General features: G+C 39.1%; 1 protein-coding gene across 6 annotated transcripts in view; it reads right to left on the reverse strand.

Annotated features, from left to right (window-relative positions):
• Nucleotides 1–27,613, reverse strand: part of TRPM7 (transient receptor potential cation channel subfamily M member 7) — a 121,393-nt gene that overhangs the window by 78,451 nt on the left and 15,329 nt on the right. For all 6 annotated transcript variants that reach the window (XR_013520975.1, XR_013520974.1, XR_013520973.1 and 3 more), the window contains exons 2-4: nt 15,183–15,262; nt 10,026–10,064; nt 1,317–1,515 (exon numbers count right to left, since the gene is read on the reverse strand). Coding sequence is in view for 3 of the 6 variants with exons in the window: in XM_035259639.3 (XP_035115530.3) it covers nt 1,317–1,515; nt 10,026–10,064; nt 15,183–15,262 (318 nt within the window). In the remaining 3 variants the exon portion in view is untranslated. The remainder of the gene's footprint in view (nt 1–1,316; nt 1,516–10,025; nt 10,065–15,182; nt 15,263–27,613) is intronic.

Here is a 27,613-nt window from a genome sequence, read left to right on the forward strand (position 1 = left end):
AAAGAATAGAAAAAGAATGTATAGTAGGCCTTTTGTATCCGTGGGATCTACACTTACGGTTTTAAGCAACCGTGGATCAAATATACTCAAGAAAAAAAACTGAGCCTGTACTAGCCTTTATTTTTTTGTCATTATTCCCTAAACAATGCAATTTGCCGGGTACAGTGGCTCACGCCTGTAATCCCAGCACTTTGGGAGGCCAAGGCAGGTAGATCACAAGGTCAGGAGTTCAAGACCAGCCTGACCAAAATAGTGAAACTTTGCCTGTACTAAAAATACAAAAATTAGCTGAACGTGGTGGCGGGCACCTGTAATCCCAGCTCCTCAGAAGCTTGCGGCAGGAGAATTGCTTGAACCTGGGAAGCAGAGGTTGCAGTGAGCTGAGATCGTGCTATTGCACTCCAACCTGGGCAACAAGAGCAAAACTCCATCTCAAAAAACAAAACAAATAAAAAAATGCAATTTATCAACTATTTATATAGCATTTACACTGTACTGAGCATATTATTAATATTTTTATTTTAAGTAGAGACAGAGTCTCACTATTTTGCCCAGGCTGGTCTCCAACTCCTGGCCTCAAGCCATTTTCCCATACTCTCAGAAGTGTTGGGATTCTAGGCATAAGCCACTGAGCTTGGCCTATATTAGGGATTATATGGAATCTAGAGATGATTTAAAGTATACAAGAGGGTGTGCATAGACTATATCCAAATACTATGATATCTGTAGACTTTGGTATCTGATGGAAGTCTTGAAACCAAGCCCCCTGAAGAATGACTGTATAAATAATAAGCTAATAAAGGAGTAAGAAAATAATAAAAAATACTTAATACTTAAAAAATACTTAATCCAAAATAATGTAAGAAAAAAAAAAAGACAAAAGTGAGACATAACTAATAACGTAATGGTAAATTTACACTTAAATCCATAGAAGACAACATTTTTAAAAACAAAAGAGATCTTTTAAACATAAGAAAAGGTTAAATGTGTATACTCTAAGAATGCTAAGTTGCTGGCAAAAAAAAAAGAAAACGTTAAAACTGAAAAGGAAGAAAGACAGCTTAACTATACTGATTCCAGAAAAAGCAGACCTTGTCAAGAAAAGTGATAAGAAACAAAGTACATTTTAATGATAAAATGTTCAATACACCAGAAAGATACAATTCTATATTTGTATGTACCTATGTACTTTAAAATATGCAAAGAAATGACAGAGACCAACTTTCTGTCAATCTTGCCACACAAACTGTGATAATGTTTATTATTTAAATAACAAGACAAATGAAGTAAAAAAGAAAACCAAATATGTGACATACCTTAGCTCTGTAGGAATGAGAACCCCCTTGAAAATTTATGACTCCATAAGCATCCGTTGGGCTCTGTTCTGTATGCTTTTCCACAGACCATTCTTCTACTGCCTGATTAAAATAGTCACCCAATTTCACATCTGAGTATTTCATGGCAAGACTTGCAGTAAAACAAGCATGTTGCTTGACCAAGCGACCACAAAAACACCTAAAAGAAAAAGGTCAGATGATTAAAAGATCTTTCAGAAAATTACAGTTAACGAAAAAACAATTAAAATGAATAAACCAACAAATAGTATAAAAATAAACTTTTTCATTTTTGGATATCCATATATTAATGCCTTCAATGTAGCACTGAAAGAGAGTAAGTAATTAGTCTAAGATGAAGTCATCGTCCAGATTTAACCAGGGCCATCTATAAAACATGGTATAGGCATATAACAGAAATAGTATTTACACTGGGTGCAGTGGCTCACGTGGTAATCCCGGCACTGTGGGAGGCCAAGACTGGAGGACCTCGAGGCCAAAAGTTCAAGACCATCCGGGAAATAGCAAGACCTTGACTTGACAACATTTTTTTTTAATTAGCCAAATGGGACTACAGATGTAGTCCCAGATACTCAGCAGACTAAGGTGAAGAGGCTTGCTTGAGCCCAGCAAGGCTGCAGTGAGCCTTGGTCATACCACTGTACTCTATCCTGGACAAAAGAGGAAGCAGGACTCCAACTCAATAAAAAAAAAGAAGAAGAAGAAAAGGGCCGGGCGCAGTGGCTCACGCCTATAATCCCAGCACTTTGGGAGGCCGAGGCGGGTGGATCACGAGGTCAAGAGATCGAGACCATCCTGGTCAACATGGTGAAACCCCGTCTCTACTAAACATACAAAAATAAGCTGGACACAGTGGTGCGCGCCTGTAGTCCCAGCTACTCGGTAGGCTGAGGCAGAATTGCTTGAACCCAGAAGGCAGAGATTGCGGTGAGCTGAGATCGTGCCATTGCACTCCAGTCTGGGTAACAACAGCGAAACTCTATCTCAAAAACAAAAAAAAAAAAGAAGAAAAGGAAAACAAATAGTATTCAATAAAAATGAGAAATGAATGAACCACTAATGATACTACAGTATGGATAAATCTCAAAATCATCATGCTGAGTGAAAGACCCTAGATGCCAAAGATTATATATTTATATAATTCCATGTACACAAAATTCAAGAAAACATGAACTAATCTATACAGTGACAAAACGGTGATCAACGGTGTCTGAGGCTTGGGTACAAACAGGAATGGCGGAATGGCATTCTACCCAGCAGTACCTTCTGGACTATAACACAGAAAGTGGGAACCTAATGGAGCTGGGCAGTCTCACTGATTTGATAAAATCTTAAAATCAGATCAGAGTTTGAGGAAGCCAAGGCAGCTAGAGTTTGTGAGGTAGAAAACAAAACAAGGAGGGAGCTCCAAAGAGAAAGTTCCAAGTATCTGCAGAAGATCTCCTTAAGCATGTGTAAGAATAACTACTTGGCCGGGCTCAGTGGCTCCTGCCTATAATCCCAGCATGAGCCACTGAGGAGGCCCTTTGGGAGGCCAAGATGGGCAGATCACCTGAGGCTGGGCATTTGAGACCAGCCTGGCCACATGGTCAAACCCTGTCTCTACTAAAAATACAAAAAATTAGCTGGGTATGGTGGTGCATGCCTATAATCCCATCTACTTAGGGGGCTGAGGCAGGAGAATCACTTGAACCTAGGAGGCGGAGGTTATAGTGAACAGAGATTGGGTGACTACACTCCAGCTGGACGAAAGAGTGAGACTCCATCTCAAAAAAAAAAAAAGAAAAAGAAAAAGAATAACTACTTAAGGCAAAGTTAAGAGCTAGTAGACAGCAATAGCCAAAACAATTTCCGAAGCTTATAAAGGGCAGGGAACAGTTTATGTTCCCATCAGCCAGAGTAGAGATCTCATAAAACACAAGGTTTTGGGCATAACAGTTAAAGAAAAAAACAAAAACAAAAACATAAGGTTTATGATAAAGCCCTCAAAAAAGTATCATTGAATTAGAAGGACTAAATTAAACTTAGACAGCCCATGCCCTGACAAAGTGTAAGAGCAAGACCTGAAAGGTTTGAACTGATCCAAAGTAATCTAATTGCATGCTACAGTAAGTCCAAAACTCCGTAGTGGAATATAACAAATCCTGGCACCTCAAAACATAAAATTCAGTTTTCGGCATCCATCAAAAAAATTCCCAGGCATTGGCCGGGCGTGGCGGCTCACACATGTAATCCTAGTACTTCGGGAAATGGAGACCAGTGGATGGCTTGAGCACAGGAATTCAGACCAGCTTGGGCAACATGGCAAAACCCATCTCCACAAAACATACAAAAGTCAGTCTCCTGCCTCAGCCCCCAAGTCAGTGATACATGCCTGTAGTCCAAGCTACTTGGGACACTGAGGTAGGGGACTGCTTGAGCCCAGGAGGCAGAGGTTGCAGTGAGCTGAGATGATGCTACTGCACTCCAGCCTGGGTGACAGAGAGAGACCCTGTCTCAAAAAAGTAAATAAATAAAAATTTTAAAGAACACGCAGGCATGCAAAGCAGCAGAAAACTATAAATAAAAATCGACAACTAGAAATAAAAGAGATGACTGAATTATCAGAAAATGATACAAAAACAAGTAATATAAATGAGTTCCAACTATTAAAACCATGCTTGTTGGGCATGATGGCTCATGCCTATAATCCTAGCACTTTGGGAGGCTGAGGCAGGTGGATGGTTTAAGCCCAGGAATTTGATATTGGCAACACAGTAAGACTCTGTCTTTAAAAAAAAAAAAAAAAAGTAAAGGAAAAAAAAAGACCATGCTCAGGAAGGTAGGAAAAAAATATGAGCATGACGAAGGAAGAATTGGGGAAGACATTTAAAAACTTTTTTTCAAAGAATCAACTAAAACATCTAGAGGTAAACAATATATTTTTAAAAAATTAGCTGGGTTCTACAGCCATACCACCCTGAACTCACCTGAAAAAAAAAAGAAATAAAATTAGCTGGGTGTAGTGGTGCATGCCTGAAGTCCTAACTACTGTGGAGGCTGAGGTGAGATTACTTGAGACCAGGAGTTCAGTAAGCTATGTATGATTGTGCCACTGCACTCCAGCCTGGGCGACAGTCACTAAAATAAAATTATATATACATACACACACACATATACAGACAGAACATAAAAATCTGTAGTATATTAAGTTTAAATCAGCAAAGATCTGCAAGCAATAATAACCTAAACTTCTAGGCTGAGCATGGCTGCTCACCCTTGTAATCCCAGCACTTTGGGTGGCCAAGGTGGGACAAGAGCGTCAGCCTAGGAGTTCGTGACAGCCTGGGCAACATAGAAAGGCCACAACTTAAAACTTTGTTTAAAAAAATTGTTTTTGAAAAAAAAAGAAAAAAGAAAAAAATCAGCTAAAACTAGGTTCTTGGTACATGGAAAAAAAAAAGAAAAAAGAAAAGAAAAAAATTTAAAAACTATTAAAAAAATAACCTACACTTCTACCTAAAAAAACTAAAAATAAAAGCAAATTAAACTCAAAGTAAGCAGAAGAAAAGATACGATAAAGAGAACAAAATGTGCTGGGTGCAGTGGTTTATGCCTATAATCCCAGCACTTCAGGGGGATGAGGCAGGTAGATCACTTGGTCAGGAGTTTGAGACCAGCCTAGCCAACATGGTGAAACCCCATCTCTACTAAAGATACAAAAATCAGCCAAGTGTGGTGAAAGGTGCCTGCAATCCCAGCTACTGAGGAGGCTGAGGCATAAAAATCACTGGAAACTGGGAGGCGGAGGTTGCAGTGAGCCGAGATTGTGCCACTGCACTGCAGCCTGGGTGACACAGCGAGATTCCACCTCAAAAATAAATAAATAAATAAAAGGAGAGAGAACACAAACAAAAAAGAAAAACAGTGGGAAAAAATCAAGAATACTTGTCATTGAAAAGATCAATAAAATTGATAAACTAAAGTCAGAATAATGAGAAAAACTGAATAGGAAAATAAATTAACATTTCCATTTGGACAATACAGCAAGACCCTGTCTCAAAAGAAAAAAATCATTAATATACCTTCCCACAAAGAAAATTCAAAGCCAAATGCCTTCACTGGGAAATTTCAACAAACATTTAGGAGGAAATATCAATTCTACACACATTCTTCAAAAAAAAAATCAGAAGTGGATACATTTCCCAATTCATTTCATAAGGTGAGACTCATCCTGGTTTGAAAAAAAAAAAAACAGAAACAAAATAAAACCAGCCTGTAATTCCAGCTACTTAGGAGGCTGAGGTGGGAAGACTGCTTGAGGCCAAGAGTTCTAGATCAGCTTGGGCAACAAAAGGAGACTGCCATCTCAAAAAAAAGGGAAAAAGAAAAAAAAAAAAAAGCATTAGCATTACAGGAAAAGACTAGGCTGGGCACAGTGGCTCATGCCTATAATCCTAGCACTTTGGGAGGCCAAGGTGGAAGGATCACCTGAGCTCAGGAGTCAAGATCAGTCTGGCAACATGGCAAAACCCCTTCTCTACAAAAAAAAAAAACAAACAATTAGCCAGGTATCGGGGCACGCATATGTGGTCACAGATATTTGGGAAGCTGAGGTAGAAAGATCATCTGAGCCTGGGAGGTCAAGTCTGCTGTGACTATGCTACTGAACTCCAGTCTGGGCCACAGAGTAAGACCCCCTTTCCCCACTCTCTGCAAAAAGAAAAAAGAAACAGACATGGTGGCTCATACCTGCAATCCCAGAAGTTTAAGACCTGCCTTGGCAATATAGTGAGACCCCATTCTCCACAAAAAGGAAAACGAGAAAAGCACTGGACAAAACTGAACATCTATTCATTATAAACATTTCAGCAAACCAGGGAAGGAGGATTTCCTCAACACAGATAACATAATACTTACTAAATCTTATGAAGAGTACCACTGCATGCTAAGTCTGTGATTCATTCTAGCTAATCACAGAACCAAGGTGTGGTCTTGGAGACTCCTGACACACATGTGAACAAAATGTATGAGGTAACTGTTTCAGGCATTGAACAAGAAGAAACATGGGGCTGTAATCCTTGAAATGAAGAAAACACACGAGGTAAGCCCCCATGATTGCACCAGCTTGGGGGCAATTTCTCAATCATAGAGATGATACCTAGGCAAAAATGGTAGTCACTGAGCCAAGCAAGGAAGTAGAGAACAGAATTCTAGGCGGCTGAAACAGTTGGAGTTTGTAGAATATCAGAGAAAAGGGAACTATACAGGTAAGAAGGAAAAAAAATCTCACATGGGGATTCACCATGGGTCTTTGGCCATGGTCTAAGGTGTATCTGTGAGAGATTCCGTGATGCCTAGCGGCAATCACTTGCTGAGTGTGGGTCTGAGAACTGGGTCATAAAGGTCTGGAAGACACAGCAGTTTTATTTCAGCATGCAAAGACATCACTGAGCCCCTAGAAAACTCAGTTGAGACCAGAAAAAAGCTATGCCTTAAGAGGAAGGTCCACATCCTAGGATTATGTTCAAAACAGAAGTAGAACTACCCTAAAAGAAGAAAATCAAACCCAAATGGACAAAAAGAATCTACCAATAATTAATTTAATCAACTGTCAGAAAGAAACCAAACACTCCTTACAGAATAATTATTTACTCCAGAACCCCTAGAATAGGTTATCTGCAACATATAATAAAAAATTAACTACATACATTAAAAAAGATGAAGAAAAAAAACAGTCACTAGAAACAGACCCTAAATGATGCACATGTTAGAATCAGTAAACAAACACTTTAATGCAGGTGTTGTAAATATGTTGAAGGACATAGAGGAATAGACAGTCATAATGAGAGTGCACATGAGGCATCTCAACAGCGAAATGGAAACTGTAACCAAGAATCAAATAGCAATCCTAGTACTGAAAAATGTAATGTTTGAAATGAAAGTTCACTGGATGGACAAAACAGCATCCTATAGAAATAAGAGTGAAAGAAGTAGGATTGAGTGAACCTGAAGACAGATCAATAGAAATTATTCAATACACCAGATAAAGAAAAAAAAAGTTAATTAAAAATAAAACCTTCCCAGCCAGGTGAAGTGGCTTACCCCTGCAATCCCAGTACTTTGGGAAGCTGAGTCAATTGAATTACAAGGTCAGAAGTTCGAGACCAGCCTGATCAACATGGTGAAACCCCATCTCTACTAATAATACAAAATGGTGGCAGGTTCCTGTAATCCCAGCTACTTGGGTGGCTGAGGGAGGAGAATCGCTTAAATCTGGGAGGCAGAGGTTGCAATAAACTGAGATTGCACCACTGCACTCCATCCCGGCCAACAGAGCAAGACTCCATCTCAAAGTTAAAAAAAAAAAACCTTCCAAATTAGGTTAAAAATCTGAATGTGCAAATATTTATGCAGAATATTAAGTAGAATAAGTACAAAGAGAATCACTTTTAGGCATATTATAGACATGCTGTTGAAAACGAAAGGTATAGAAAAAAAATCTTTAAAGTAGCTAGAGATAAAAAAAAAGACCCATTCCACACAGGGAGACAACTACCGTAATGACAGATGCCTTCTCGTTAGACACAAAAGCTACAAGATAAAATAATGACATCTTTAAAGTGCTGCAATGGACTGGGTGCAGTGGCCCATGCCTGTAATCCCAGCACTTTGGGAGGCCAAGGCAGGCAGATCAGGAGGTCAGGAATTCAAGATCAGCCTGCCAGCATGGTGAAACCCCATCTCTACTAAAAATACAAAAATTAGCTGGGTGTGGTAGTGTGTGCTGGAAAGCAATGAGGCAGAAGAATCTGCTGGAAAGGCTGAGCAGAAGAATCGCTTGAACCTGGAAGGCAGAGGTTGCAAAGAGTGGAGATTGCACCACTGCACTCCACCCTGGGACAACAGGGCAAAACTCCGTCTCAAAAAAAAAAAAACTACTGCCATGAAAAAACTCAATCCAGAAGTCTATATCCACTGATAACATTCTACAAATATGAAAACAGAAGAAATATATTTTTAGTTAGACCAAACTGACAAAATTCCTATTCAGTATAGCTGTACTACATGAAATGCTAAATAAAGGAAACTCTTTGGCCTTCTGAAACAAGCGACACCAGATGAAACCTCACCAGCTATAAGAAGAAATAATAGGACTGGACAGGCGTAAGCATAGGGGCAAATATAAAAGACTGTCAGGTCTTTACGTTTTTTTGGAGACAGGGTCTTGCTCTGTTGCCCAGACAGGAGTGCTGTGGTGTGATCAGGGCTTATTGCAGTGTCAAGTTCCTGAAAATGCCAAGATATTTTGTGTGTGTGTGTGTGTGTGTGTGTGTGTGTGTGTGTGTGTGTGTGTGTTTTCTCACTATGTTACCTGGGCTTGTCTCAAACTCGTAGGCTCAAACAATCCTCCTGCCTCAACTTCCCCAAATGCTGGGATTACAGGTATGAGCCATCACATCCAGCCTGTCACGTTTTTTGCTTGTTTTGTTTTTATGAACTTCCTTGAAAAACTCCTCAATATATCTAAAATGAATTCATTCTATGTACTTTTATTCCTAGTCTACCACCCAGAGACCTTCTCTTCTTCCTCTACTTTCTTATCAGACCCTAATACATATTGCAATTTACTCAGTTGCCTAAATAGGAAATGTAGTTACCATGCTCAAATCTTCCCTTCTCTTCACATCCACCAAATCCTATTGCATTTATCTCATTAATTCCTTCAAATATGCCTACTTCTCTTCATTGTCAAAAACACCTTACTTCAGGTTCTCATCTTTTTGCCAGAATCACTCCAAAACCTTAGCAACTGGTCTATTTTCTTCCAATCCAATGTAAACTGCTCTTACAAAAAATAAAATCGGTCAGGCACAGTGGTTCCTGATTATAATTCTAACACTTTGGGAGGCAGAAGCAGGTGAATCACCCGAGGTCAGGAGTTCAAGACCAGCCTGGCCAACATGGCCAAACCCCATCTCTACTAAAAATACAAAAACTAGCTGGGCATGGTGGCAAGCACCTGTAATCCCAGCTACTCAGGAGGCTGAGGCAGGAGAATCATTTCAAGCCAGGAGGTGGAGTTTGCAGTGAGCCAAGATTGCACGACTGCACTTCAGCCTGGGTGACAGAGGAAGACTCCATCTCAAAAATAAAAAACATCTAGCAGGTTATTAATTGCCTATATAATATCCTTTTAACATGAAAATCAAAAGTATGTGCAAGTATACAAAAAGCCTTGTAGAGAACTGAAATTCTATTAACAATAAAAAATTGGGAAGAAGAGGAGAAAAAAAAACAAATAAATAAACGAGACAAAAAGCTTAAATGATCTGGTTCTTATTTTTCCAGGCTCAAATCTCTCAAATCCCCATCTGAACATCTTACATTCTGCAGTTTCCTGACAGAACCATGATTTCTTTCACTATCAGACCTTCTCACACACTGCTCTCACTGCCTAAAATTCCTGTCCTTCAACTTTTGCCCAATGGACACAACTTTACAACCCTTCTTAGGTAGCGTCACCTGAGTTTCAAACAGTTTTGTCTGACCCTTCTCCTTTCAAGTCTAGGTAAAGTATCCATCAAATATAATAGCATATGAGTTTCAAGCCATTGTATTCTAACTCATATTTCTAATACATTATATTTATTTTTCATAATTTGTACAGGGCAGTTATGTCAAACTTACCTGACAAGTTGCTGACAAATTTGACATCCTGGAAGGCATCTATTGAACACAAAATGGTAAATAAGTTATTTCAGGGGAAAAATGTTCTGATTTTAAACTAAAGCATATAAAATCCATAAAATACAAAGAAAAATTATATACTTAGTTAAATTTTTCAGTAGATATCACAGATGATTATACCTTCATTTATAATTCAAATAACTATATTTTAACTGATATTTCAATATTTTAAATATAATTAGTTGTGACATAAAATCCAGAAACCATAAAACACTGCCTGATTTAACTGCATAGAAATATAACATTTATATGTGGCAAAAATCTGCCAGTAATAAAGTCTAAAGGTAAACAACAAAAAAATTGCAAAGGATTAGTTCCCTAATATATAAAGAGCTGCCTCAAATCAATTTTTTTTTTAAAGACAGAGTTTCTCTCTTGTCTTCCAGGCTGGGGCGCAATGGCATGATCTAGGCTCACTGCAACCTCCGCCACCCAGGTTCAAGCAATTTCTCTGCCTCAGCCTCCTGAGCAGCTGGGATTATAGGCACATGCCACCACACCTGGCTAATTTTTGTATTTTTAGTAGACAGGGTTTCGCCATGTTGTCCAGACTAGTCTCCTGATCTCAAGTGATTGGCCTGCTTTGGCCTCCCAAAGCGCTGGGATTACAGGCATGAGTCGCTGCACCCAGCTAATTTCGTATTTTTAGTGGAGACAGGTTTTTGCCATGTTGGTCAGGCTGGTCTTGCACTCCTGATCTCAGGTGATCTGCCCACCTCGGCCTCTCAAAGTGCTGGGATTAGAGGTGTCCAGCAAATCAATTTTTAAGATCCAAAATTATAAAGGAAAACTAAATGAACCAACAGTTCATAATGAAAACATATATAAGAAGATTTGATTACAAAAGATTTTTAAAGCATATTTTAAGACCTTATCTTGCCCAGGTGCAGTGGTCCACACCTATAATCCCAACACTCTGGGAGGCGCAGATGAATTGCTTGAGTCCAGGTAAGACCAGCCTGGGCAACATGGTGAAACTCCATCTCTACAAAACTACAAAACATTAGCTAGGCGTAGTGGTGCAGGCCTATAGTCCTAGCTGCTAGAGAGGCTGAGGTGGAAGAATTGCTTGAACACAGGAGGTCAAAGCTAAAGTGAGCCATGATCATGTCCCACTGCACTCCAGCCTGGGTGACAGAGTGAAAACCTGTCTCAAAAAAATAAAAAAATAAAAGACACTATCTTGGTGAGAATACAGAGAGAGGTAGTCTCGTATTGGTGGGTGACAGTATATATTTATATAGTCCCTATGGAAGGCCAATTGGCAATATCCATCAAAATGAAAAATGTTGACTCTCACACACTAATTCCAATTCTAAAAGTACAGGCTAAAACATATTTGTAGTATACATATAAATGCAAACTGTACAAGGTTACTGACTGCAGCATTTTTTTTCTAATGGCCAAAAGAAAAAGTGAAAACAGCTAAAATGTTCATCAATAAGGGATTACTAAAACAAATTATAATTCAGACATAATTAGGATGAAACAATTAACAAACTAGTGATCGCCAAGATAAGTTACAGATGCAATGGGCTACACTATATATTTTAAACGGGGAGGGGGATAAACATCTGCTTGGACATGCAAAGATTGTATCTAACTTTCTGAAAGGCATTCCAAGGAATGGATAGCATCAGATTTTTATTAGCAAGGGGAACTAACTGATACCTAAAGTGCAGTAGTAGAAAGGAGATTTTTACTGATAGTATTTTAAGTTCTGAACCAAGTATGAATTACCTATTCGCATAAAAATAAGAATTCAACTAGTGTAGAAAGAAATGACCAGCTCATTGTGGTCATAAATTAGGTCTCATATGAATGGTTAAAGGTGGGGATACTTAAAAACAACTTTAAATTTCTTTAACAATTTGAGTGCTTTTATTATTTCCATTGCAAAGTATAATTAATAAAGCCATAGGAAATAAACTCCTTAATGATAACACAATCTATTTTTTTTAATAAAGCAAAACAATTTCTATGGGAGAAAATCAGTGTTTTATTTTAGAACTGGCACACTGAACTTAAATACTAATCCTATCTTTAATGAACAGCCATGTGACTTGGGAAATGTCATTTACCCTCTCTGGCTGAGAAATGTGATATGACGTCCTAATAAAACATGTCTTTAGTAAGTAGTAAGAAATCAGAATAAATCATAGAACCTAATAATTGGAAGAGATGTTGAGGTTATCTATTTTAATAATCCAAAAAGAACTGATCAAAAATGTTTATAGAATTTATTTAAAAACTTGAGAGATATTTTAAAAACATAAAATATTTTCTCAATAGTAAGTAAATGCAAATTTAAAATATATACTATTATAATTACTGTCAATTAAAAATAAATAAATAAATGTATGCCAGGCACGGCCCAACACTTTGGGAGGCTGAAGCAGGCAGATCACCTGAGGTCAGGAGTTCGAGACCAGCCTGACCAACGTGGTGAAACCTTGTCTCTATTAAAAATACAAAAAACTAACTAGGCGTGGTGACACATGCCTGCAGTCCCAGCTACTCCGGTGGTTGAGGCAGGAGAATCACTTTAACCCAGAAGGCAGACTTTGCCTGACTCAATCTCCCAAAATGCTGGAATCACAGGTATGAGCCACCATGCCCAGCCTAAATATTAATTTCTGAACCAAGTATGAATTACCTATTCACATAAAAATAAGAATTCAACTAATGTACAAAATAGCATATATCTAGATATATATAGATATAGATATATGCTATTTTCTACTTATCGCGTTTTATTGACGGTGATGGAAAATGTTACTCTAGTCATTACTCAGTAAAGCAGACACTCTCATTCACAACTGGGTCATCATTTATATTGCTTTAATACTTTTGAAAAGATTTTGGTATTGCATAACCTAAAGGGGGAAAACCTTAAGTAAAAAAAGGTTTTATCCACAAAGATCTTCATTGTGGCCTAATTTTAATTTAAAATGGCTAAAAATGGAAAACTATTCAATTGCTCAATAGTAGAACAGGTATATAAATTGTGGTATACACAGTAACAGAATATTAACTACCATTGCTTTTTTTTGAGACAAAGCTTCGTTCTTGTTGCACAGGCTAGAGTGGCGCAATGTTGGCTCATTGCAACCTCCACTTTCCAATTTCACATGATTCTCCCACCTCAGCCTCCCAAGTAGCTGGGATTAGAGGCACCCACCACCATGCCCGCTAATTTTTGTATTTTTAGTAGAGACAGGGTTTCACCATGTTGGCGAGGCTGGTCTCGAACTCCTGACCTCGTGATCCACCCACCTCAGCCTTCCGAAGTGCTGGGATTACAGGCGTGAGCCACTGTGCCTGACCTATTAACTATCATTCTTTTAAAATATCTGTGGTACAAAAAAAGCAGGTACAACATTTTGCATACAGGCTGAATGTAGCAATATTTTAAAACAAAAACAAAACACTGAGGAAAAATTAAAAATAAAGCCACGAGATGTTACTGACAGTCTTAATGTATTGAAACTCTAAGCACTGAGCCAACTTTCTGTTTCTCAAAAGTTTTTAAAATGTATCCTGTACATTACACTTAAAATGGAAATGTGTTTGCTGTGAGAGATCCATTCAAAATGAATTTTTTACTTTTTTTTCTTGTTTTCTTCTTCTTTTTTTTTTTAAACAGACACAGGGTTTCACGATGTTGCCCAGGGTGGTCTTGAACTCCTGAGCTCAGGTAATCCACCCGCCTCTGCCTCCCGAAGTGCTGGGATTACAGGCGTAAGCCACCACACCTGGCCTCAAAATGAATTTTTTAAAGGTTAAAATAAAGAGAAATATAAAATTAAATTACACAAATTTACATTTATGTAATTTGACAAAAGGTTTTAGAAATTCTATTCAACAAATATTTACTAAGTACCCACTATAAACAAGAATAGTGACATACTCTATAATGTAAAAAGACCCAGTTAAATTAAAATTGTATATTAGCTATGTTTTTCTAAGTGTTAAACATCTAATAGAAATAAAAGCTGCAGAGAAGGTAAGTGGATAGAGAACAAAGTGTGATGGGAGATGGAAAATGAAACAAGATTCAAAAATCTTGCAAATACTTTTGTCAATTGATTTTCATGTTTTCTAAGTGCCCATGAAGAGGTCTATAGGTTAGGAAATAACTATATCTTAGATTTCCTTGTTTAAGCTTTTTTCTATCTTTAGGCCTTAGAAAAAAGAAAAATTTGTCAGGTGCAGTGGCTCACACCTGTAATCCCAGCACTTCTGGAGGCCGAGGCGGGCGGATCGCCTGAGGTCAGGAGTTCGAGACCAGTCTGGCCATCAGGGTGAAACCCTGTCTCTACTAAAAATTCAACAACTCGCCAGGCGTGGTGGTGCACGCTCGTAATCCCAGCTACTTGGGAGGCTGAAGCAGGGGAATCACTTGAATGCAGGAAATGGAGTAGCCTGGGTGACAGAGTAAGACTCTGTTTCAAAAAAAAAAAAAAGTAAAAAGAATAATTTTAGCAAAAATGTTTCTTATTTCATGAGCTCAACTTTTTCTTTGGTTACTAACTTAATGTCCTTTACTTTTAATTTTTTTTCTATCATCAAAGCTGTTTTAAAGACCAAAGACTCAGACACCCATAGTCTCTCATAATAGATTTTTCAGTAAATAATAATCTGTATCTGTATATTGGCAAACAAAAAGAATGACTATTAGGTTCATATTGCTTCTTCAACATGAACCATAGTGTTGGATACTCAGTAGATGCCCAATAGATAAACAAATGTAAATTCCCAGGATCAGTGAATCCGTTAAACAAAAAAAAGGTCTTAACTCCCTAGCCTTTGTAAAACACTACATTACGATCTGAGGGAGTTTAGAGACGGAGAAACACTTCAAAAAAGAAATTGTATGCTGTAAATGGCAATAAGGACTCCAAAATACTGAATTTCAATGCTGTTTCCTCCCCCCAATCCCTCCCAAATTAAATAATTAACAGTAACTACAAGAACTAACTAACTACAAATATTTATGTAGTGGTTTTTGTTTAGTGGTTTTTGTTATAAAGAAATAACAATGTAATTTACACTAAAATTTCTAGAAGAACCCAGAAGTAACAAAGGTGTGCTTACCTGTGAGGGTCCTTGGAACTTGGAATAATATATACACATTCCCTCTTGGTCAAAGTGCTTTCTATCCAGGATTTCTGGGACTAAAACAAAATATTTTAAAGAACTGTTTACAAGTTAACCCACTAAATAAGAAGGAAACAATTTCACAATAAATACATAAACACTTCTATACTACATAATTTTTAATTTACTATTTACTACATTTAATTTACTATTTACTATAGTCTTACTGAGGATGGTACCCCAAAACATCAGAATAATTCCACTTAAATCTCAAGTGACTTAGATTATTAAATTAATAGTACTATGTAGATACTATTGCTTCAAATAGTCAAAGAGGAGGAAAGCCAAGTTTGAGATTCCCACTGTGAACCAAAATCCTTAAGAGGGGCTGGTATTGTTCTGGGATATGAGCCATATAAAAGACAACTGGCAGGGCACAGTAGCTCACACCTGTAATCTCAACATTTTGGGATGTTTTAGCCACTGATGTCAAGACTAGCCTGGACAACACGGTGAAACTCCATCTTTACCAAAAGTTAAAAAATTAGCCAAGTGTGGTGGTGCGCTCCTGTAGTCCCAGCTACTTGGAGTCTGAGGCAGGAGGAAGCCATTAAGCCCAGGAAGCTGAGGCTGCAGTGAGCCATGAACAGGCCACCACACTCCAGCCTGAGTGAAAGAGTGAGAAACCCTGTCTCAAAAAACAAAACAAAAAATTTTGAAAAAAAGACAATTAAAAGTGATAAATTTATAAAAAATAAACCCCAGCTACATTCCATTTCTAAGATAAATACCTAAAGCATAAGGGCATGGAATGATTAATGATACAGAAATAAAAAGACATAAAGCAAATTCTAATTAGAAGAAAGACAGTATCTGAAAAATGGATGCTACACAGCAATAGGGAGAGAGGTTATTACAAATGTTAAATCCACCAGATTGCTATGATAATCCTAAATATGATTAACCAAATAAAATAGTTTCAAATACATAAAGGAAAAAATTAATAGCATTAGACAAATATAGGCTCACAGTAGATGATTAACACATTTCTCTCAATTACTAAGAAGTCAATCAAACAAAAACTAATAGCAGAAGCCCAGCATGGTGGCTCACACCTGTAATCCCAGCACCCTGTGAGGCAGAAGGATTGCATAAATCCATGAGTTCAAGACCAGCTGGATAACACAGCAAGACTCTATCTCTACAAAACAATTAAAAAGTCAGCCAGGTGCGGTGGTGCTTATCTGTAGTCCTGGCTACTCAGGGGGCTGAGGTGAGAGGATCACTTTGAGCCTGGGAGGTCAAGGCTGCAGTGAGCCAAGATCACACCACTGCAATCCAGCCTTGTTGACAGAGTCAAGCCCTTGTCTTAAAAATAAATAACTCATTAGCAGAAATATTTAGAAGATTTTAACAACATATTAACAAGCTTCACTTAATAAATATATGCATATTTCCATATATTAGAAACAGAAAATCTATTCATTTTTCTCAAGCGCACATGGCGCATTTATAAAAATTGATCATGGACCAGGTGTGGTGGCTCACACCTGCAATACGAACAATTTGGGCACTGAGGTGAGTGTATCACCAGAGGCCAGGAGTTCAAGACCAGCCTGACCAACATGGTGAAACCCTGTCTTTACTAAACATACAAAATTAGTCGGGTATGGTGGTGGACGCCTGTAATCCCAGCTACTCAGGAGGCTGAGTCAGGAGAACTGCTTGAACCTGGTGGAGGTTGTAGTGAGCCAAGATCATGCCATTGCACTCTAATCTGGGCAACAAGAGTCAAAGTTTGTCTCAAAAAAAAAAAAAAAATTGGCTGGGCGCGGTGGCTCACATCTATAATCCCAGCACTTTGGGAGGCCAGGCAGGCAGATCACGAGGTCAAGAGATCGAGACCATCCTGGTCAACATGGTGAAACCCTGTCTCTACTAAAAATAGAACCCTGAACCCAGGAGGCAGAGGTTGCAGTGAGCTGAGATCACGCCACTGCACTCCAGCCTGGTGACAGAGCAAGACTCTGTCTTTTAAAAAAAAATTTTTTTTTAATTCTAAGAATTGAATAATAGTAAAACTTCCACGCATTTGAAAACCTCTACAATGCAGCCTAATGGTACATGTATAGAAAAATGCATAGGCTTAAGTGATTACATTTGAAAATAAAGGCGGGGTCAGGCGTGGTGGCTCACACCTGTAATCCCAGTACTTTGGGAGACAGAGGTGGGCAGATCACTTGAGATCAGGAGTTAAAAAAAAAAAAAGCCTGACCAACATGGTGAAACCCCATCACTACTAAAACACAAAAATTATCAGGGTATGGTGGTAGGTGCCTGTAATCCCAGCTACTTGGGAGGCTGAGGCAGGAGAACCACTTAAACCTGGAAGGCAGAGGTTGCACTGAGCCCAGGTTGTATTATTGCACTCCAGCCTGAAAAACAGAGCAAGACTCCCTCTCAAATAATAATTTTGAAAAAAGGCTTAAAATTATTGAGCTAACTGTCAAACTTTGAAAATATGTTGAACGAATCAAGTCAAAGGGAAGATAAAATTGAAAAAAATCTGTAAAACAGATTTTAATAAAATAGCAAGACTAGCAAAAGTTGAAAGTTGGTTCCTATGTTAACAAAATCGGTAAACCTTTATCAAGACTCAACAATAAGCCAGGCCGATCACCTGAGTCCAAGAGTTCAGACCAGCCTGGGCAACCTGGCAAAACCCCAACTCTACAAAAAACTAGGCAGGTTTGGTGGCATGTGCCTGTAGATCCAGCTACTCAAGAGGCTGAATTTGGAAGATCATCTGAACCCAGGGAGTTTGAGGCTACAGTGAGCTGTGATCATGCCACTGTACTCCAGCCTGGGTGACAGAGTGAGAAAAGAAGGAAGAAGGGAGAAAGAAGAAAAGGAAGAGGAAGAGGAAGAAGTAGAAGAGGAAGAGGAAGCAGCAGCAGCAGCACCAGTAATGGCGGTGGCAGCAGTGTCAGCACAAGTAATAGAGTGAAAAGATACAAGACAATTTAAAGATAAAACAGAAAATAACCAACTGTTCTTCCTGTGGAGTAGCCATTCTTTTGTTTATTTACTTTCCTAATAAACTTGCTTTCACTTTACTGTATGAATTTGCCTCAAATTCTGTCTTGGACAAGATCCAAGAACCCTCCCCTGGGGTATGGATTGGGACCCTTTCCTGTAATATCTTTCTGGCAAACCACAAAGGGATGATACTGAAGAGAATCCCAACCCAATGGAAATAGACTGCAGTACCAACTGGCCGACTTTGGGGGTGCCTAATGGCAGTTATGGGGGAATACACAGCTCTCTGCACCTCTGAATCTGAGAAACATGCTCTTGGCCCCCTAGAAGCTGTGCCTGATTACTAGGCCCTAGAAACTGAATGCTTTCCTTGCTCTGTTCCTCCAAGGGCTCTATCTTGAAGCCAGTAATCTAATTAAGAAACTGGCAAATCAAAGACCTTACAACTGATGGATCTCCTATCTATTTATCTATTCATGTGTTGTGTGTGACATGAAAGAGCTTTAATTCATTAAAAATAAGTGCTTTTGGCTGGAAACAGTGGTTCACGCCTGTAATCCTAAGTACTCTGGGAGGCCAAGGTAGGTGGATCACTTATGGTCAGGAGTTTGAGACCAGCCTGGCCAACATGGTGAAACCCCATCTCTACTAAAAATACAAAAACTTAGCTGGATGTGGTGGCTCACATCTGTAGTTCCAACTATTAGAGAGGCTGAGGCAGGAGAACTGCTTGAACCTGGGAGGCACAGGTAGCAGTGAGCTGAGATTCTGCCACTGCACTCCAGCCTGGGCAAGAGGGAGACTCTGTCCCCCACTAAAAAATAAAAATAAAATTGAATAAATGTGTCTATAAGGTTTTATTAAGAATTGGGTTTCACACAACAACAATGGACAAAACCAACCGTGAAATTTGGCTCATTTTGTATAAAAATCAGAGGATTTTTCTGTTTAAAAAGAAATCATACAGGAAGCATTGTCAAACACGAAATGGTGTTTGGCTTTCTTTGGCTGCATTTGTATAACTATGTTATTGCTATGTGTTTCAAAATTATGAAAAGCTCCTGTAACTCTGATATGATTTAATGTACCTTATCAGTAATAATTATGATTACCATGTTAAATTATTATGTGCCACAAAGGTAACCAAAATTCTTTGTCAATCGTGTCTTTGACTATGGCTGTCCTAGAACTTTTTTGTCATAAATATACAACTGTTGTCATGTTTTGATCCTCCTCAAAAGGCAGTTTATGGCCGGGCACAGTGGCTCACACCTATAATCCCAGCACTTTGGGAGGCTGAGGCAGGTGGATCAGGAGGTCAGGAGATCGAGACCATCCTGGTCAACATGGTGAAACCCCGTCTCTACTAAAAAAAAATACAAAAATTAGCTGGGCATGGTGGCATGCACCTCTAGTCCCAGCTACTCAGGAGGCTGAGGCAAGAGAATTGCCTGAACCCAGGAGGCGGAGGTTGCGGTGAGCCAAGATCGCGCCATTGCACTCCAGCCTGGGTAACAAGAGCAAAACTCCGTCTCAAAAAAAAAAAAAAGCGGTTTATAATCAGCTCCAGGACTTTCATAGGTGCTCTTAAATACAGGTTTCTGATCACTCTGGAGATTGTAACATTAGGAGAGGATAAATCTTTCAGGGCTCTCACAGAGACATGGTATGTTCATGTGTATTCAAACAGAACAGGAGTTAACTTCATGGACTGAACTAATGGAAGACTGAAGTAATCTTTTTTTACTTTTTTGCTTCAAATGTTGATCCTTTATTTTGTTTTTCAGATTCAAGGAAATTTTTGAGCTATTGACAGTTATTAACAATTGAGTAAAGTATACTCCTGTGAACAAAATTTGGACCATATTTGTTTCTATCTGATATCTCCAAAATTTGGAGACTAGTTGTGAGTATCCTTAACTTATGGCAATAGATTGGGCTTTTGTTGTTGTTTTGAGACAGTTTTGCTCTGTTGCCCAGGCTGGAGTACAATGGCACAATCTCAACTCACTGCTACCTCCGCCTGACTTCTAGGTTCAAGCACTTCTCCTCCCTCAGCCTCCCAAGTAGCTGGGGTTACAGGTGCCTGCCACCACACCTAGCTAATTTTTATACTTTTAGTAGAGATAGGGTTTCACTGTGTTGGCCAGGCTGGTCTCAAACTCCTGACCTCAAATGATCTGCCCACCTTGGCCTCCCAAAGTGCTGGGATTACAAGCATGAGCCACCATGCCTGGCCTACAAGAGATTATTTGTGTAAGTGCAGCAAGAATCTGTCTGTTTTCTTTTGCAACAGGACACGAATGGAGAAACTGGTTATTTTACCAAGACTTTCACTGGAATGGTATGCTTTCCTTTAAGGAATCAAACTTGACTTGTAGAGCCAATTAAAAGCCACTTGGGAAAACTGGCCTTATACCTTCTCTATACAGTCCCTGTACAGGGTTCCAGACCTGTAATAAGTAAAGAACGTCACTTTCTGACAGGCCAGGAGCCCCAAGTTATCTTGGGATGTCAAGAGAAGAGAAATTTACCCAACACATATAGGTATTTGAGGGTACAAACCCACATCTGAGGCCAGGTGCAGTGGCTGGCTCATGGCTGGGTGTGGTGGCTCACGCCTGTAACCTCAGCACACTGGGAGGCCGAGGTGGGTGGATCACCTGAGATCAGGAGTTCAAGATCAGCCTGGCCAACATGGTAAAACCTCATCTCTACTAAAAGTACAAAAAATTAGCTGTGTGTGGTGGCTCATACCTGTAATCCCAGCACTTTGGGAGGCCAAGGCGGGGAAATCACAAGGTCAGGAATTCAAGACCAGCCTGGCCTATATGGTGAAACCCCATTTCTACCAAAAAATACAAAAATTAGCAAGGCATGGTAGCACACGCCTGTAGTCCCAGCTACTTGGGAGGCTGAGGCAGGAGAATCACTGGAACCCGGGAGGCAGAGATTGCAGTGAGCTGAGATCGCGCACTGTACACCAGCCTGTGCGATAGAGCCAGATTCCATCTCAATAAAATAAAATACAAATACAAAAAATTAGGCATGGTGCTGAGTGTCTGTAATCCCAACTACGTGGGAGGCTGAGGCGTAGACTTAGCCAGGTGTGGTGGCTTGCATCTGTAGTTCAGCAGTTGTATTTCAGAGGCTGCAGCAGTGAGCCAAGGTCATGCCAGTGCACTTCAGCCTGAGCAACAGAGTAAAAAGAAAAGAAAAGAAAAAAAAACCCATGCTGGGCTCACCTTTAAGTCTTATTTGAGATTCCTTATGGAACAGAGTTCCATCAAAGCCATTTTAAAAAGGCTATGTGAAAAATAATTATTCTTGCTGTACTTCATACAAATAATCTGGCCAAGTATAACAAAGCGAATGGGTCATACTGTAATTTGTCCTTAGTAAAATTACAAGGACACTGGAGAGAGAAAAAAATTATAGTTCTATAACTGTAGTACACCTGTCACTAGATTCTAGTCTCATCAGTTGTTTCCCGCCCCCTCTGCAATTTAGGCTGACCATGCTTACTCCTGAACTAGTGATCACTGACTGAAGCACAGAAAAAAAGGGGGGATGGCTAATGTAAAAATATGGATCAATATTCTAATTCTGGGCACAGCGGAATCAGCGATTACATATCAGCTTGGTTTCAACACCTGCCAATTCATGGAAAGCCTTCTAATTTAGCTTACTTGGGATAGTTTTACTAATTTTGCTTTGCTGTTATGGAATATATTGCTGTTGTACTCTTTGTATAGAAATGCAGGATAAGCTTACTGAATTTTTCTTAAACACTTATTAATCTTTCAGATATTATCTCTTGTCAGAACTCAGTTATGGATCCTCAGCATACTGATGTGTTCTGAATGAGTCCCTCTCTACCACGGATACAAGAGACCCTAACAGTTACGCAGGAATATCATCACCCCATTCAACATGTAGAAGTGACAAAAGGTGGATCTTCATCTCGCTACAACCCTTAGGATGAAGGATTCTCTTACCAAAGGGAAGGAGGAAATGTCAGAGGTGTTTAAATCACACTGACTCCGTCTTGAATAGGCACTGAGTAAAATAAGGCTGAGACCTATTGGGTTGCATTTCCAGATTAGCCATTCAAAGTCACAGGATGAGTTAACAGTTCAACATAAGATACAGGCCATAAAACAGCAGGTTTTACTGCAACCTGCTGATAAAACAGGTTGCAGTAAAAAAGCTAGCCAAAACCCACCAAAACCAAGATGGTGAGAGAGTAGACCTCTGGTCATCCTCACTGCTCATTATATGCTAATTGTAATGCACTAGCATGTTAAAAGACACTCTAACCAACACCTCGACAGTGTACAGATGCCATGGCAACATCCAGAAGGGGGAAGACCCGCAGTTCTGGGAAGTGCCACCCCTTTCCCAGGAAATTCATGAATATTCCACTCCTTGCTTAGCATATAATCAAGAAATAATGATACAAGTAGGCAACCAGCAGCCATCAGGAATGCTCAACCTATGGACTAGCCATTCTTTTGTTTATTCTCCTAATAAACTTGCTTTCACTTTACTAAAGAAAGAAAAGCAAGAAAATAACAATAAGAGGATACTATCAACAACTCTGTGTCAAAACATTTCAAAACATGTTAAGTAGGCCAGGTGCAGGGGCTCTTGCCTGTAATCCCAGGACTTTGGGAAGCCAATGGGGGCAAATTGCTGGAGCTCAGGAATTCAAGACCAGCCTAGGTAACTTGGCACTACCCTGTCTCTACAAAAAAATACAAAAATTGGCCAAGTGTGGTGGCATGCACCAGTAGTACAGGCTACTTGCAGGGAGCTGAGGCAAGAGGATCGTTTGAACCCAGAAGGTAGAGGCTGCAGTGAGCCAAGATCAAGCCTGGTGACAAAGTGAGACCCTGTATCAAAAAAAGAAAAAATATAACCATGTTAAGTAGACAAACCTTAGAAAAGTATAACAGTTCAGGAGAAATTTTTATTTTCAAATATTCAGAAAAAAATATTTTATACGCATATAAATACATATATAGAGAATAGAAAGTTAGGTACTAGAAAAACTTGGTTGGTGAAGGGTTTACAAGTTTTTATACTGTCCTATAAAAACAAAAAAATAAAGTATTTATACTGTAAATCTAAAATTGTTTCAAATTTAAAATTTTTTTTAAAGTAATTTTTTATACCTCCACTTAAACTTCTGCCTGGATCTCCAAACTCTGTATATTGATACTGTTGAGTGACAGAAAAGAGAACCACAGCATATGAGGCATTATGTACTGATTAGACAGTATGTACTGAGCTTAAGAGGAACAACAAAACTACATAGATTAAAGATCTTGGGCTTCATCCTCCTATCTAATATACATACACATATACGCATATACTGCATAACAATAATGAATTGAGGTCAACAAAAGACCGCATATATGATGGCTCCATAAGATTATCATGAAGCTGAAAAATTCCTATCACCTATGATCAACACAGCCGTTGTAGCACAACACAAACTCACATTTGTGATGATGCTAGTATAAACAAGCCTACTGCACTGCTAGTCATTAAAAGTACAGGACATACAATTATGTACAGTATATAATATTTGGTAATGGTAATCAATAATTATGTTACTGGCTTATGTATTTACTAGACTATACTTTAGATTTTTTTTTTTTTTTTTTTTGAGATAGGGTCTGTTGCTCAGGCTGGAGTGCAGTGGTGTAATTATAGCTTACTATGTCCTCAAACTCCTAGGCTCAATCTATCCTCCCACCTCAGCCTCCCAAGTAGCTGAGATTAACAGCATAAGCCACTACGGTCCTTATGGTTATTTTAGAGTATACTCTATTTTAAGTAAACAGCGTCAGGCAGGTCCTTCAGGAAGTATTCCAGAAGGAGGCACTGTTATTATAGAAAATGACAGTTCCATGTGCCATTCAGTACTCCTGAAGATCTTCCAATGGGATAAGATGTGGAGGTGAAAGACAGTGATATTGATGATCCTGACCCTGTACAGGTTCTAAGCTAACGTGTGTGTATCTTGGGTTTGAACAAAAGATTTTAAAAGAAAAATAAATATTTAAAAAAGAAAAAAGTTTACAGAATAAGACTATAAACAGGCCAGGTATGGTGGCTCATGCCTGTAATCCAAGCACTTTGGAGACCAAGGCTGGTGGATTACCTGAGGTTGGGAGTTCAAGACCAGCCTGACCAACATGGTGAAACGTCGACTTAAAAAATAAATAAATAAAGAATATAAACAAAATATTTTGTGCAAGTGCATAATGGGATTACGTTTTAAGCTAAGTCTTATTACAAAACAGTTAAAAAGTTTTTTAAAAATTAAAAAGCTTGTAAAGTTAAAAAAAAAGTTATGGCAAGCTAAGTTTAATTTACTACTAATAAAAATATTTTGTGGCCGGTGCAGTGGCTCATGCCTATAATACCAGTATTTTGGAAGGCCAAGGTAGGTGGATAATTTCAGGTCAGGAGTTCAAGACAAGATTGGCCAACATGGTGAAACTCCACCTCTCCTAAAATTACAAAAAAATTAGCCAGGTGTGGTGGTGGGCACCTGTAGTCCCAGCTACTCAGGAGGCTGAGGCAAGAGAATCACTTGAATCCAGGAGGTGGAAGTTGCAGTGAGCCATGATCACACCACTGCACTCCAGACTGGGTGACAGAGCAAGACTCTGTCTCAAAAAAAAAAAAGAGTGTACAGAGTTTAGAAAGTCTATAATAGTATAAAGCAATGACCTAGGCATTCACATTCATTCACCAGCCACTCACTCAGAACAACTTTCAGTCCTGCAAGCTCCTTTCACGGTCACTGCCTTATACAGGCATATTGTTTTAATCTTTCATACTGTATTTTTACAGTATCTTTTCTGCTTAGCATTATTTAATACCCAAATACCTACCACTGTGTTACAGTTACCCACGGTACTCAGTATAGTAACATGTTGTACAGGTCTGCAGTCTTACCTAAGAGTAATAGGCTCTACCATATGGTATAGGTTTATACCATACACACAGGTTTGTGTAAGTACAACCTATGATATTAGCACAACCAAACTGCCTAATGATGCATTTCTCAGAATGTATCCCTGCCATTAAGCAATAAATGACTGTACACAGGCGATCAGGACAAAACAAAAGAGTCTATATTAAAAAATAAAACCCCTAGGAGAAGAAAAATTCTAGACAAAATTATGATGGGTGAAGTTCTTCATGTTCTTCTCTTTAGACCTGCAGACACCCTAATGATAAACTTCTGTTTACTCCAACTCTCTAATTCTGATTCCAAAATTCTATCTTTCCTTATCTCCATATAAAATTTCCATTCCCTCCTTTAATTAATTAATTTATTTAGCACTGAGCCCAGCCTACTTCCTCCTTTAAATAGGCTCACTTAGGTAGGAGGAAATTATGCCAAGATTTTCCAGCCATAAAAATCACAGGTTGCTCTCTGAAACTTAGGGTCCTTTATCAGCAAAATTCCCTAAAACTCTGAAAGACGCAAAGCTCATTTAGTATAGTCCCTCCCTCACCTTCTTACTCTAACAAAACCCTGGTTGTCACCTGAGGAACCTGCCTCCCTTACAAGTCCTCTCAAGAATAGAAGTAGGCTGAGCCTGGTGGCTCACACCTGTAATTCTAGCACTTTGGGAAGCTGAGGTGGGCAGATCACTTGAGGTCAGGAGCTCGAAATCTGCGGAGCCAACAAGGTGAAACCCCATCTCTACTAAAAATACAAAAAAACGAATTAGCTGGGCATGATGGCAGGCTCCTGTAATCTCAGCTACTCGGGAGGCTGAGGCAGGAGAATCGCTTGAACCCAGGAGGCAGAGGCTGCAGTGAGGTAAGATCATGCCACTGCACTCCAGTCTGGATGACAAATCAGACTCTGTTCCAAAAAAAGAACAGGAGGTGGGGGGGAAGGGAAGGGAGGAGAGAGGAGAGGAGTAGAAGTCTCTCAGGCTTTACTACTAGAAATAGTAAAGCATATTTGCATTTGCTTCTAGTGTATACCTGGCAAACTCACTTGTGATTCAATCCAATTCCCTACCTACTCTATGACTGCCAATGTATTGCTAATATGACTAGAGAAAACACAGCAAATGCCCTCTCATTTCACTAATTTAAAGCCCCAACTCAAACTTCAAACACCTCCCACTTGATGACCAACAATCACATTCTACTTTCCTGAATCGTTTTCTCAATCTCCTATTTCACACCATTTCCTTCTCTCCTCAAACTTCTAACCCTCCTCTGCCATTTTTACTCTTAACTGATAACCTTATATGCCCAGACCTTATAACCCTCCCTTAGAAATTAAGGACACTCCACCAATTTCCCCTTCTTTTTTTTTTTTTGAGACGGAGTTTAGCTCGTTACCCAGGTTGGAGTGCAATGCCGCATTCTCGGCTCACCGCAACCTCCGCCTCCTGGGTTCAGGCAATTCTCCTGCCTCCGCCTCCTGAGTAGCTGGGATTACAGGCATGCGCCACCATGCCCAGCTAATTTTTTGTATTTTTAGCAGAGACGGGGTTTCACCTTGTTGACCAGGATGGTCTCGATCTCTTGACCTCGTGATCCACCTGCCTCAGCCTCCCAAAGTGCTGGGATTACAGGCGTGAGCCACTGCGCCAGGCCTATTCTCCCCATCTTTAAAAATAAAACACAACAAATCTTTCACTCTAGCCTGGGCAACAGAGAGCCAGATCCTGGCTCAAAAAAAAAAAAAGGTTTACTTCTCTAATTCTAGAAAAATCAAAACTAGTTAGTAAAAAAAGCAGATTAGTAATTTTACCTACAGCTATTAATATTCCTACTGCTTTTATTTAATATTTATTAATATTATCACTTAATAAAATTCAGACACATGTAGTATAAAGTGAGACACAGATTTGTTTGGAATTTCTCCCTCTGAGCTATTCAGAAACAACTAGCAGTGACCACAGTTCAGTCTCATGCAATTATCACATTATGATAATGAAGTCCAGCAAAATAAGATACAACTAAATATTTAAGATATCCAAATAATCCACTCAAATAGTAAAATACATGTGAGTTGAGCTCTCAGACTGCTCTATAATCAACTATACAGAGTTTTTACTTAGATCATTTTCCATTTATAAGCATATCTAAAACCTGTGATATAAATGGAAGATATGCAAAAAGTAAATAGAGCATGAGCAAATTTATTTATTTTTATTTATTTTTGAGATGAAGTCTCACCCTGTCGCCCAGGCTGGAGTGCAATGGTGCGATTTTGGCTCACTGCAACCTCTACCTCCCAGGTTCAAGTGATTCTCCTGCCTCAGCCTCTAAGTAGCTGGGATTACAGGCACCCACTACCACACCCAACTAATTTTTGTATTTTTAGTAGAGATGGG

Source organism: Callithrix jacchus, chromosome 8, assembly GCF_049354715.1.
Source record: "Callithrix jacchus isolate 240 chromosome 8, calJac240_pri, whole genome shotgun sequence".
In the NCBI taxonomy this organism is placed as follows: Eukaryota; Metazoa; Chordata; class Mammalia; order Primates; family Cebidae; genus Callithrix; species Callithrix jacchus.